We start from the raw sequence: 12,943 nt of genomic DNA, 5'->3' as shown, positions 1-12,943 counted from the left end.
ACTCTACCATAGAGTTCTGGCACATAAGATATTTTAAACTGATACTAACATTGTTTTGAAATGCCAAACATGGCAACATCAATGTTATCGTGATGTCATGATCAAAATTTGCTAACATCATGTAGTAATAAGGCTATGCATAATGGGCTTGCTCATTCAAAACAGACTGCTGCATGCGATTATACTGACTAAGCTCCCGTGTGGCAGCCACAGCGTTCAGAGGAATGGAACTAGTCAATGTATCAGAACATCGTGACGCACCCAACAACAAAGTACCGAAACTGAAACTGGTTCACTGAATCAAGATAGCAAATTATTTAGGGCACTCTGGCACATGCCAATATTTTTTCTTTAGATTATACAAAACTTAATTGAAAAAAAAAAGATGTAGAAAATGCCATTTCAGTACTCGTTTAAAACACTTTCGGTGTTGTGATGTCTGAATGTAGCAGTGGCCTGGGCTTACAATCCAGCCATGCAATTTGACTCATGATCACACTAAACGCATTATGTTGCATGCAGCTTAGCTAGGATGAAAGTGAAATGGAGATGCCACTTCCTTATCTGCTCACGGTTGAGTGTTCTGCACATGGCACACTTCAGCATCTGCTCAACCACTAAAAAGAGCAGTCCAGAGAACCAACCTGCTCCCTTGATGTGCACAGTTTGAAATTTAGAGTACAAATTTGTGAGCTAGAGTAAGTTAAGCTGCCACACACTTAATGTGTCACACAGTCAGCAACAACACATATACCTACACACATGTAGTTGGCCAAGTAGTAAACTTACTAGGATCCTTGAGTTGTCTGGTGATGAAGCAGCTGAAACAAGTTGAAAATAACATCTCCTTGACATCAGACCTCGACCCATGTCAAGTGTATCTGTTGGCATAAATTTAACATGCATTAACTGTGACTCCCAAAAAGCCTTCTACAAGAGCAATTAACTGCTCTATGCAAGTTCAATTCAAGTCATGTTATGTTACTTGAGGATATATTATGACATTTTTACATGACAATCACAATGTAAAGTAAAACACAGAATACTGTGATGGCTGTGCTAAGCTTCAGTAAAATGCACCACACAAACAACATACTAGTATGCTGGCTGGCAACATCTGGCCAATAATTCCATAGGTTTCCTAAATGTGTAATTTTTCTACAGTGACAATAATTTGAAGTGACAAAAAAGCACCGCAATGGATTTTTTTAGCTGTAACTACGCTCCCTTGACAGATGGTCTTATGACAAAGGCTCTAAATAAGTCCAAACTGAGCTGCCAATACCTGTTCAGTACAAACAAACAAACATGATGTATCAGAATGTAAGGCCAAGATGATATAATCCTGTATTTTGAGTACCTGATCATTCGACAGGAAGTTCATAAACACCATTTCATTTAAAGCTGGATGCCTCTTTCCAAATGCTTCTCTTTGCCAGTATCCTTATGAGACCTTGCCATTTTCCTGAAGTTTGTATGTATTTACATATCCTCAGCCCTCTTCATTCTTGAGTACTGACACAAAATATCTCACTTGTCTTCTTCGAAACCCTTTTGATCCTAGTGGTGTCAACTGACACTGCTACAGAAAAGGTTGCAGAATAATTAATAAAAAATAATCGATTAGTTGATTGCTGGGGTTTAAGATCCTAAAGTAACACGGAGGGCTATGAGAGATGCTGTCGTGGCGGGCTAAAGAGTTTGACTACCTGGGGTCCATAAATGTTCACTCAAGGTGTAAAACTTTAGCGTTTTTACACTGTGCTCCTTTTCAAATGCGGTCTCCACAGCCAGGAATCAAAGACATGACCATGTGCTAAGCAGCAGAATGCCATAGCTACTGAGCACACCACAATGTTTGAAAAGAAATAAGCATGACTACTTGTACTTCTGATGTGAAGCTTGTACAGGTAAGTGACAGATTTTGAGGTCAAATGCGATAAGGAATGCTCTTTGTACCAGAAAAAGTAAACCAAATGTATTAGTGGCACTCATAAATTCCACTAAAGGAAATTACCAGTGCTAAACCACTTTAGTTTGGAGGATGACAATTTTATTGTACAATGAAACTTAAATAGCAGTAGAAAGAGAAAAAATGTTGGCAAATGTTTTTCACATCATGACATGGTGGCTTCATAATTTTAAGCTAGATACCCCTGGGACCCGGTTCCTCAGCGGTGCGATATGTCTTTCTTGGATTGTTTTTTAGAAGCCTCATACTCATTCTGTTTCATTTTGAGGTCTAATTCTATTGAATTAGGTGTTAACAAACATTTGTTTAAATTTCGAGAAGTAGCCCCACTGGACATCCATGTGCAAATATTACTCATTGTCAATGACAAAGTAGATTCAATAAACCTACGATTACAACCTTGATGAGATCGCACTCAACATGCACTGCAATGAAGAACAGGTTTCGGCACCTACGATACGCTTATCTTTTTATTTGTTAGCATTGTTTTTCTTTGAATATTACAAAACCCTGCATTGTGCTAGACAGAATTGCGAACTAATTTTGCTGTTCTTCCAACACAGGCACGTACCTAGGATGTTTTTCGGAGGGGGGGGGGGCGCCCAAGGTAGCTACTATGCAAATGAGGGGGGCGGAGTACTAGTACAAATGTGAATAACGTCCACCACTCACCATAAAAACATGTAAACCCAAAAAAGAGAAATGAAATAAGGTGTATTTTACAGGTATGCCTGTGCGCTACACCTCTCCTTTACTTTGCAAACAAGGAACCACATCAAATGGACTCGCGCAGGAAAGAAGCGCAGGAAGAACACTGCCAAGAACAAGTAAAGAAGCCAAAGTGAAAAATAAAGATTACTTTAGCAGAATACAACTTAAAAAGAAAACAGCAGTTGGAAACCAAGGCACACAAACACCGTGGAGTTGTGCTACTTCGCCAGCCAATCACAGAAGCAAACAAAATTGTTGTCAAGCAGCCTTTTCAAAATGGCGTCATACTTGATACCTGCGGAGCATTTGCTATTCTTGAAGAGTGTTTTCATCGGCAGAAGCAATGAGGTGTGCAACAAATATGGACAAAGTGTATGGAGCCTCAGCATTTCACTCTTCAAAAGTCTGCCGTGCCGTTCATTTCACTGCTGAAACCGTTTTACTCATGAAACTTCACTGCCAACTGAAGTTAAACTTGACAATAAATAGTTGCAGCAAAGCAAGCACGTTATTTCAGTTCAATAAAGAATTAGGCTTTGGCCATTCCACTATAATAGGCGAGGCAAAAGGTATAAAATTAGGTGCTAATAATTTTATTTTTGCGGTTACCGCCTTATTTAGGTAAAAGGAAAAGTTTGAAGTACGAATTATTCGTAGCCTTGCGGAGGAACAGTGGCTGGTGGTTATGAAGGCGTGGGTGGGGCTTCACTGCAGACTTAATTTGAATCCGACTATAGTAGCGTTTTTTGAATTAGCTCTGGAAGAATTATAGAGAAATATATATTTGGGGAACAATCACAGTTATTTTGGATCCCTCGTTTACTGCTCTAGCAAGTGAAGTGCCACAATCGACTCGTATTGTTATTTGGGAAGTTACATAACGATGCGCGGCTGCCATTCCCATACAACTGCGTAGGGTGCAAGACAGTGCGATTCTAGACCTACTACGCCCACCGCGGCAGGTTAGAAAGACACCTACATAATCACAGCAGAGAAGTTGCTACGTTAGGCGGCTCGAATGATAACTGTAGAAGTGTCATTCAGAACACACGGAACTATTCTCCACTTCCTTTTTCTGTTCTACTTATTTTTTAAATAAAGACATGTCAATCCATAAATATTTTTATAAACAACCTTTAAAACTTAATTTTTGCTTTCCCTTCCTGTTTGGCTGTTGCCTTGGCTTCTCCCTTAATAGATCGCCTCATTTCTCAAATCCTTGCGACCCTTGTTTCCAGTTGAAAATTTTGCACGAAAAGAGCTCTACAATTAGGGAAAAACCAGATGAGTTAACAGGTGACAGTCATATTGCCTATGAGTTTAAGGGTTATTGTAGGGTTTGATGATGGACGCTGTCTCGTATTATTTTATTTTCCACCTTATCTAACCCATATCACGGGTATATGGTTGCGAGAATCTGTCAGCGTCGTGGCGAGCCATTACTTGAGGAAATAATGAAGCAATAGGAAAAGTTAAACGCAATTGGAGTTTTCTCTGGCTGCAACTCGTTCCACGTGCGTAAAGACCAGCTGACCACGAACCGAATCCCTTTTCTGGCCCCTGGATAAGTCTAAACAAAGAAGGTTGAACGAAGCAACAGCGATGCGTGTGACTGTTGAAAAGACGGTGACAACTGAATGCATCTTGAGCTAATCGCGTGGGCACCCAATCGATGAAGAAACTGGCCTTCACACCCCAGGAGATGCCAATAACTACCGCCATCCAAAAGGAGTGAAAAAGGCAGCAAAATGTTAACCGTCGAATAGCTGTCAAGTTTCAACATTGATTTGGCGGTGCTTTTGGAATTTGTGGGAGAAGTGGTGGCATGGAACGGGCAGCTTTTCTTTTTATGCGAAAGCGTCAACTGACTCCCTGAGTGAAAAAGCCAATGTCTGTCGTCTGGAGCAGTGAAACGGCACTTAAATTGCCATTGGTTGCGATACCACATCACGAGCGTGCCTCAACGGAGCAGAGCGGGCGAAAGGGAATACTTGCTGCGGCAGTAGCACACTAGGTATTGGATAAGGAGAGACGGCATGCCGCGACGTCACGTCATTCTCGCTCTCAGAAGGCAGTACACGGTCCGCATCTCTCTCTCTGACCCCCACTGGGCTTATCTGCTGCGTGTACCTGCTGGCCTTGGTGGCCGCTGCTGCTTGCTGGATCGGGCAGTACATACCACTATGGTACATTACTCGCAGCACAAAACACGAATGACTGATCAGCGGCATTCAATTGGTCATTAATGCTTTCGCATTCACAACTCCTAAGAAGTGCTTAGGTGTCCTCGGATTTTTGTGTTAATTCTAACCAGAAACCAATCAAGTAATAGCAACACATCATGAGCGTGTGCAATAATCACTCCTATGCTGGTCACTTATCTAAAGCAAAAGTATGAGTATCTACACTGGTAATAGCAGGCAAACAAGAAGTGCTCCCTGGTGAAAAATAATCCAGAAGCTTTTTGCAGTTTTAAGCTAAACGAACCTGTGCATTAAAAGTAACTATTATGCAACTTGGACCCACAAGCTGCGTGTGCCTTACTGTTTGCTGAGTAATACCAGTGCCCCATTAATTAGGCATAACCTTGTCTTGAAAATTTGTATTTTAAATGAAAACAAGACTAAAAGTCAACACAGCTGATATATGTAAAATGCACAATGATAAGTGAGTACTCCTATCTTTGCTTTAAGTAATATTGTGCAAGCACCAAATGCACCATAGCCCAGGATTTTATTGTAAAGCAGGAAGACATCAGACAGAGTAATCACGTAAACAGAGAACCCATATTTGCACCACTGCCAGTTGTTATGCTACTTCATTCAGTATATGACATGGCCTTTCACACCTATTAGTATACACTTGTCTCTAGAAGAAACTGATTATCAAGAGAATTGGTGCACAAGTGTCTGTGCAAATGAAACAGCACACCTAGACCACAAAGTATGCATTATGTTGTTCATTACATTTATTTTCTCATTATCATTACCCTTGCCATTACAAATGAATGAAATGAAAAAAAAGAAGAAGAATCGGCAGCACCTGCACTGAACTCGCAATTATGTGAGCAGATGATGCACAACAGCGACAGCCCTGAATGTACATGATGAAGCTCACTGATTATGTCATTTCACTTGAACAATTTACCAGCAGCTGATTGTCAACAGCTTTTCCTTGCTGCCATGGGAAATACCACACAAAAACAGGTCACAAACATGAATATGCACACACTGAGAGGGCTACATAGCAAAAGTAAATTGAGAACTCTTGTAGATATACAAATAAACTATCTTCGAAAAGAGCAGCAAAGCAAAGGCATTTAGGTAAAAAATATAATGCCTACATATTCCGTTCAGCTGCAGATCATCATCCGAATCGTCTTGATAAGACACCTCCTGGGCACTGCTGAGCAGTCGTGCTCGGTTAGCTTCAATGCTGCAAGCAGATACAAATACGGTGAGAAAAGCGAGACACTATGAACATGATTACTGCAATACAATCTCTCTGTCTGATCAAAAGAAACCCAGCAACATGAGTATATACCCAAGCAGGCCATTCTGTTATTGTCTCATTTGCACTAGAGTGCCAGATTATTTTCGAGGGACACGTAGCTTGAGGCAGCCTAAAAATAGAGAAGGCACATGATGGCGACTTGGTCTGCTGTACTGAATTATTGGCTTTTTAATGCGACAGCGTTAAGAGCTCCTTATCGCAAAAAAGCTGGTGTCAGCAACTTGCGTCGAACGTTGTTTCAGAAAAATCATCCCGAACCATAACCACACAGGTTCTCCGCATGGTGCAGAGGCATTACTGAACTAATATCCTCAAAATCGTAATTGTAAAATCGCAAAGCATGACCTAAATGCAACCTACAGACATGATAGCATCGGACTGCATTTTGAATACACCAAAAAACATAATTCTGTTATGCAAAAACTCAAACACAAACTTCTGTTCCAGCGTTTCTATCATTCAAGAGCAGTGTGGCCCGCTAGGTTCCTTGCAACAACACCATCCTGATGGCGCTTGCCTGAAAGCTGTGGTTGTCAGGAAATGTGACAAGTAGTCGGGGATCTTTGAATGCCATTGTGTCCCACTCTTAAAAGCCAAGCTTACGCATCCTCCAAATTTTTATTCAGAATGTCTGATAATGTTCACTAACTTAACATTTTACTAATAATCAGAAGTGAAAATGCACATTCAAGCATCTTGATTAAATAGAAACTGTGTGCTAAGTATCAAAAAAATTTTTTTTTTCAATGAAGCAGGATAAGGTTACTGAATACAACATAGATTCCATATTCACTGCACAAGTCCTATGGGGCTGAGTTCACAGCTACTGGAATGCATGCACAAACAAAGATGGTTCACAGAAAATCATTTACTCAATATATACAATATCTCAGCTCAGTGTAGCAAACCAAAGCCCCAACTACACATTAGTAGCATCAGCAACCTAAAACAATACAAACAGATGTAGTTTTTGGAATACACCCACATGCCTAGTGTATACTCCACAGTCCAGTAAACGCACACCAGCTCATTTGATCCCACATGCCATTACTGTGTGCAATCATACATGAATGCTCTCAGGTATTTGCCACTTTAGAAATAGGAATGTAACTTGAATTGTTCAATAATACTTACTATTCTAGGCATCTGAAATTTAAAACAGTGCATTATTGCTACCATTTTGTTACTCACAAATGCTTCTGACAAACAAATAAGAAAAAGACGGGCAATTATTCGAACACTTAGGTGCGGGAGCAATTTGGGGTCAAAAACTATGCCTACCAGCGAAAATATTTACTTCAAAAACATCACTTTAGGCTTCTATTCCAGCTTGCCCTGTCAGCTGCACACTGTTGGCACCACACTCACAAGCAGTGCCCACTCCTGTAATCACTGGGCATGGTTAAAATTCGAGCAAGTCTATACTTCTAAACTGACGGCGGTTCTAACAAGTTACACAACCCTTGAATAGCTAGACTGTTATCTGCAACTATGACTTAACGACTGCTGCTGCATTGTAGAAATCTCGGCGCCCAAACAAGGTATGAAATATATGAAAGATATTCATGACAGCTGCGTCGTTAATACCGATTTACAAGCTTTCAGTTTTTGTTAAGTACAGAAAATGAAATTCATAAAGTGTTCGCAAAAAGTGTTCGATCTTAACACCGTCGTGAACAACGTAAACGATCTACCGATTCGGGGAAAAAAAACCCAACTACTTTAACACAGCAAATGACAATGATATCGCCATGCATATGACCTAGACAAACTGGACATATGTGGAATATGTGCCTGCGAAAATAAACAATGCAGCCAAAACACTCACAACAGAAGTTGCCAGAAATCAAAATCTGAATTATCCTCCTCCTCCGACATACTGGCTGGCGCAAGCTAAAATAGAAGCCAGCAGGCGATCGAGCTACACTAGCCCACTGGTCAGCGATTCCTCGAGAAAATAAGATTCGAACGCGACCGTCGTCTTTTTCAACGCGCCCGACATGGCACGCGCACAGAAAACTGCGCCGCAAACGTGTAGTCGATGCGCGAGCCAACGTAATAGAGATAAGAAACATACTGTCGTCCCGCATACAAAATTTCTACTGGTTTCTACTCTCTTACTATATATTTTATACGCACCTCCTTAGTAAAAATTGCAGAACCCTAGCGTAGCCAGAATCTTCGCTGTTCCGTCTACTCGCACTTTCACTTTCCGATGGGGGCCTTTCACACATCCTCCCTGAGCAAAGTGAAGCTCATGCAGTCATAGCAGTGTTATGGTGCTGGTTAAACCCTGCTAAAAATTGGTGGACCACCCTTGGTAGCTCAGTCAGACCCAGTAGCTATCTCCTGGTTGAGATAAACCAGCGCCTTTACTATCTTAGCACGACCCGGTCATAAACAAATCTTCGCCTTCGTAAACAACTCGCTTGCTGCGACACCACCACAAACAGCACAAGCATGACACCACAACCGCACCAAAACATAAGGAAAAAAAAAGCGTATGACGTCAGAAATTAGTAAGGATTGGTCTTCAAACCTCACCCGTTCGTTGTCAAAATTCTCTACTTAAAAATGCATGCTTCCCATGTGGTCAACAAGCATGACTATAGTTAAAAGAGCAGCTTTATATAAAATAAGCAGTGATGCATACAATTATGCTAGGTGGCGTCACAATGTTTAGCGAAAAAGAAAAAAGAAAACTTTCATAATGTGCGATGTGGTTTCATTTTTCCGCAGAAAAAAAGTGTTGTGAAATTGCGTAAAATGCAACTGCATAAATTAAATTGATATTGACCCGAAATCGAAGCAAGTCATACTTTAGTATGGAGGAAAGCAAAAGGCCGTGTCTGCTGTGCCCGGGGCACAGCAGACGAAAGGTGCCCGAAATGTCTACGTTCACCTATGACGTCACGTCCGCTATAACCCATGATGTCACATCCGCTCATTTCCATGGCGTCTGTCTCGCGGAGCCGGCTGCGCTGCGAAGCGGTTCGTATTCCGTGCCCACTTAGAGCGTGAGTAATTCATCTTTCCACGATATATGCGTGTAATAAAGGATTGGGGCTGTGAGCTGTTTGATGCGCTACCATTAGGTACCTTGTGCGCATATTTGGCCTCATGGCCGCGTCAAATTGCAGCCGGCATGTGGAATGGGCCGTGGCATCTTAAATGGAGCTGCTCATGTGAGTGGTATTGCCTCCGTCAGGATCGTCAGTGCGTGCACAGAACCATTCAGTAGTCTGATTCAGGGGAGGGTGCGCGTAAGAACGAGGACGTAAGAAAACACTGGCATGACGAGCTGTTCCTTCAGATCGCGTTACATCGCGCTTTTTTTTTTCTAAGACCATCTCGCTCGAGCGAGGGGATCTTAGAACAGCATTACTACTGCTTTTTTACAGCTTTGCTGCGGCTCATTTAATCATCACCTGCATTCCTTTAATAATACAAATGGCATCGCTGCGCGGAAGAGCGTCTCTTGAAGTTTCCAAACAAGAGCCAATGCTGCCGTGCCTGCTGCATACACGCTTATACCTTTCCTAACGCAGCTAAGACGCTGCACTAGCTCTGCTACTGCGTGATACAGGGTCACTGTGATAATAAAATTAAAAAGAACAAACGAAATTAATGCAGAAAATGTCAAACGTTGCCAAGCGTGATAAACGGACCTGCCACGCTAGATGAGTTGAAGAAATCGGCGTCCTGAAGTCAGCTTGGCCGCAGTAGAATAGTGTTACGCGGTGAAGCATGTCAGAACTGAAGAGTGACCGCTTTCACCGACATATATGTGTTCCTTAATGATGTACTTGTGGAGCTGCCGTCTCCTATTACATTACGCGCGCCGAGGCGCCTAAGTGTACAGGCCGGCCTTCAGCGCTATTTCGGACGTAGCTGTGATGCTTTGAACCGTTGGTTTGTCGACCTCGTAAGCCAGTTAATGTTTACACGGCCATTTTTTTCTGAACTGTTGATTTCTTCCATAATAGCTACGTAATTTCGTAGTTTCCTGTTCCTGCTTCGGTCATATGCTTCGGTCCTGCTTTGGTCATATGCGAGTCAAGGTGTTCTCTTTAGCCGAGCGCAGTTTTCGAAAGCGAAACGACGCTTTTGCATCAGCATATAGTGCCGTCGCCCATTTACAACACAGTCAATCAATGTCATTTTGTATGTCACTGGGAAACCGCCGAACGCAGGGAACTCCCTCGCATGCGGGGAACTGCATAACTAGCCACTGGATTAGCGTGCCTCTTGGGAAGCTGCTTTGCATCAAAGGCCAGGTACCCTTGCTATGATTCACCGCAAAACATGTGTGTCTAACTGCTTAACATATTTGTATTGCGTTGAAGCTAACCTTACGGAACCGAATTTCGCAACGCTTTTTAGACACCTGCATCTCTACCAGCCACTACCAAACGCTTGTCGGTACATTTCTTGGCAAAAGTCCAGCTAAATCTCCCCTGTTGGGAGTGGGGGGGCGGGGGGGGCTCACGTATATGAAAACTGCCAAGGAAAGCAGTTGCCCTGATGAAGGCACGCTCCCCTGTCTAACCAGCCTGTTCGACCACCGTTATCACCGCAACATATTTGTGTGTTGCGGTGAAGCATGCCAATATTGGAAAAGATTTACGTGAATCTGGAATGTATGGTTACTGTCAGCGACGAACCTAATGTTCTACTCTCAACAAAGCAGATTTTCGCGGCAGGATGCACGATGTCTTGAGAACTTTTGTTGGCTAAAGCCATACATGCCAGGTTAGCTCTTGTCACAATAATACGCTTTATCGCAATACACAAGAGGCCTCGCTGCAGGACACGCCCGCCGTAGTTAGCCAAAACTTTACGTGACCGTTCACTGCAAAACACCTCCTGTATTGCGGTGAATCGTAATAAAGCACATTTGTCAGTTTAGAATTTAAAGACCCTTGTCCTTCGCTTTTGTAATATTATGACTCAGTTTAATGAGAACATGTATTCACTGCTAAAAACATCCACATTGAAATAGAGATATGAACACTGATGGCAGCCTGTGTGATGTTTTATCCCTTTACTTTTTGTGTACCTGTCACGCTGCCATTATTAAATTTTCCTGTACTTTGTAAGATGCTGACGTACATAACATTACATCACAAGGAGCTACTGTGTAATTAGTGTTCAAGGACCAGTGTGATGGCTTTTCTCAAGAAAGGTTTGGGTTATGTTGTTGTGAAGGTTTTTTTTTAGAGAGGTAGCTTTCTGAGAAGAAATCAGATGTCAGGAAATAGACCTCAATGGCGCAGTAATCTTGGCTGCCTTTTGCTCAAACCTGCCCTAGACATAATTGAGTGATTTACACTTGCAACTGGACAGCAGCCTTAGCTTGGGAGACTAGTGATAAGGTATATTTTATCAAACTAGGTGACACATAGCATTAGCAGTCCGAATAGAGACCTGTTTAAATGTTTGTCACCTTTAACACCTAGATTTTCGACCATGAATTCAGAAAAATCTGTAGCACATTTAGAACCTAGATTTTAAATGCTGTATAAGTTGGCTTCTTGTTCACTGCAGCTGTGCTCGGCTTCTGTCCAAACGGGAGAGCACTTCTGCACAGCTTATTAGGGAACATTCTTATTTACATACCTTCTTTTTATTTATCTCGCCTACAATCACAATGAAATGTTTATAGCACATGAATGTGCTGTGCATGAATCTTAACTTACAATGCCATGTTCAACAGCACAGTGCATGTAGCTTGTGTTGGTTCATTCAAGCTAAGCATTGCTACAGCCTTTAACTGTAGGTATCATGGTGTGAGAGCAGAGAAATGGATATGCAAAGACAGTTGGGCACATTGAGACATCTTTGTTGTGTGTGAAAAGGTGACAGATAAACAATGTGGGGAGAACGCATGCACTTTCATATTTTCTCGTGCTCAAAAAAAGCCGGAGGATTAAGGTTTCTTCACAGTGCCATAGAAACTATATGTTTGCTCTCAAAGGTAATTCTGATTCTTTGGATATGTTCCTGTGCTGTGTTTATTTTCTTGAGTGTGCTTTAGTTTTTGCACGTTAATGTTTCAAATTCATTTTTATTTTCACAGACTGAACATCCCACATCTTGGTTTGACTTCCTGGTACAGGATACTTGCACTTAGCATGGAGTTATGAAGCAGAGCAGTGTACTTTTATTAAATGTGCAGATTTTAGCAGTATAACAGCCGTTCATTAAAAAAACATGTGTGCTGAAAATAAAGTGTACTTACCCACATTCCTCGTTGTCTATTTATTTATTTATTAATACTGTCAACCCTCATAGAGGGTCATAACAGAGAGGACAATACAATTACATAAATCAAATATGGACAATGTCAATGTACGTAAAGTTGCTTAACACTTGTCAGTTCACAGTGAATAAGATGTTCACTTGAATGCTGTTCAGCACACTTCTGACATTTATCAAAATATGTACAATGAATATCAAGTCGCACATATCACTTGGCACTTCAAAACTAAATCGAAAACTCCCATAAATATGCCTCAGCAGCATTTTCAAAGTCGGTGACATCTTTAGGCTAACAATAGCGTTTGGCAATTGGTTCCACATTTCTATCGCATCCAGGAAAAATGAGTATCGATATGTGTCACTGTTGGTATGGTCCGGCTTTATGACATAGTCGTGGTTTGTTCGCGGGTATCTTTTGCCTGGAGCATGTAGATATTTGAGCTTATCAATCTAAAGTTGATCCTGCATTATTTGATAAAGCACCTT

General features: G+C 41.6%; 1 protein-coding gene and 1 long non-coding RNA gene across 5 annotated transcripts in view; one reads left to right on the top strand and one right to left on the bottom strand.

Moving 5' to 3' along the window:
* LOC142564684 (DDB1- and CUL4-associated factor 11) overlaps positions 1 to 8,838 on the bottom strand; it is a 118,372-nt gene extending 109,534 nt beyond the window's left edge. The window contains exons 1-3 of one of the 4 annotated variants that reach the window (XM_075675831.1): positions 8,741 to 8,838; positions 6,027 to 6,118; positions 790 to 881 (exon numbers count right to left, since the gene is read on the bottom strand). In XM_075675831.1, the coding sequence (XP_075531946.1) occupies positions 790 to 870 (81 nt within the window). In that variant the 5' untranslated portion in view covers positions 871 to 881; positions 6,027 to 6,118; positions 8,741 to 8,838. Of the gene's footprint in view, positions 1 to 789; positions 882 to 6,026; positions 6,119 to 8,024; positions 8,184 to 8,335; positions 8,676 to 8,740 lie in introns of those variants that run through there. The other 3 variants (XM_075675806.1, XM_075675822.1, XM_075675815.1) reach the window with 3 other exon arrangements.
* Positions 8,839 to 9,129: 291 nt separating this feature from the next.
* LOC142564679 (uncharacterized) lies at positions 9,130 to 12,442 on the top strand. Its single transcript, XR_012824650.1, has 2 exons — positions 9,130 to 9,213; positions 12,276 to 12,442. It is a non-coding gene; the product is annotated as an uncharacterized LOC142564679 (long non-coding RNA).
* Positions 12,443 to 12,943: the final 501 nt, after the last annotated feature.

This window comes from Dermacentor variabilis, chromosome 1 (assembly GCF_050947875.1).
Source record: "Dermacentor variabilis isolate Ectoservices chromosome 1, ASM5094787v1, whole genome shotgun sequence".
NCBI lineage: Eukaryota > Metazoa > Arthropoda > Arachnida > Ixodida > Ixodidae > Dermacentor > Dermacentor variabilis.
Note: the sequence above shows the minus strand (reverse complement) of the source record. Positions and strands in the feature narration are given on the sequence as shown.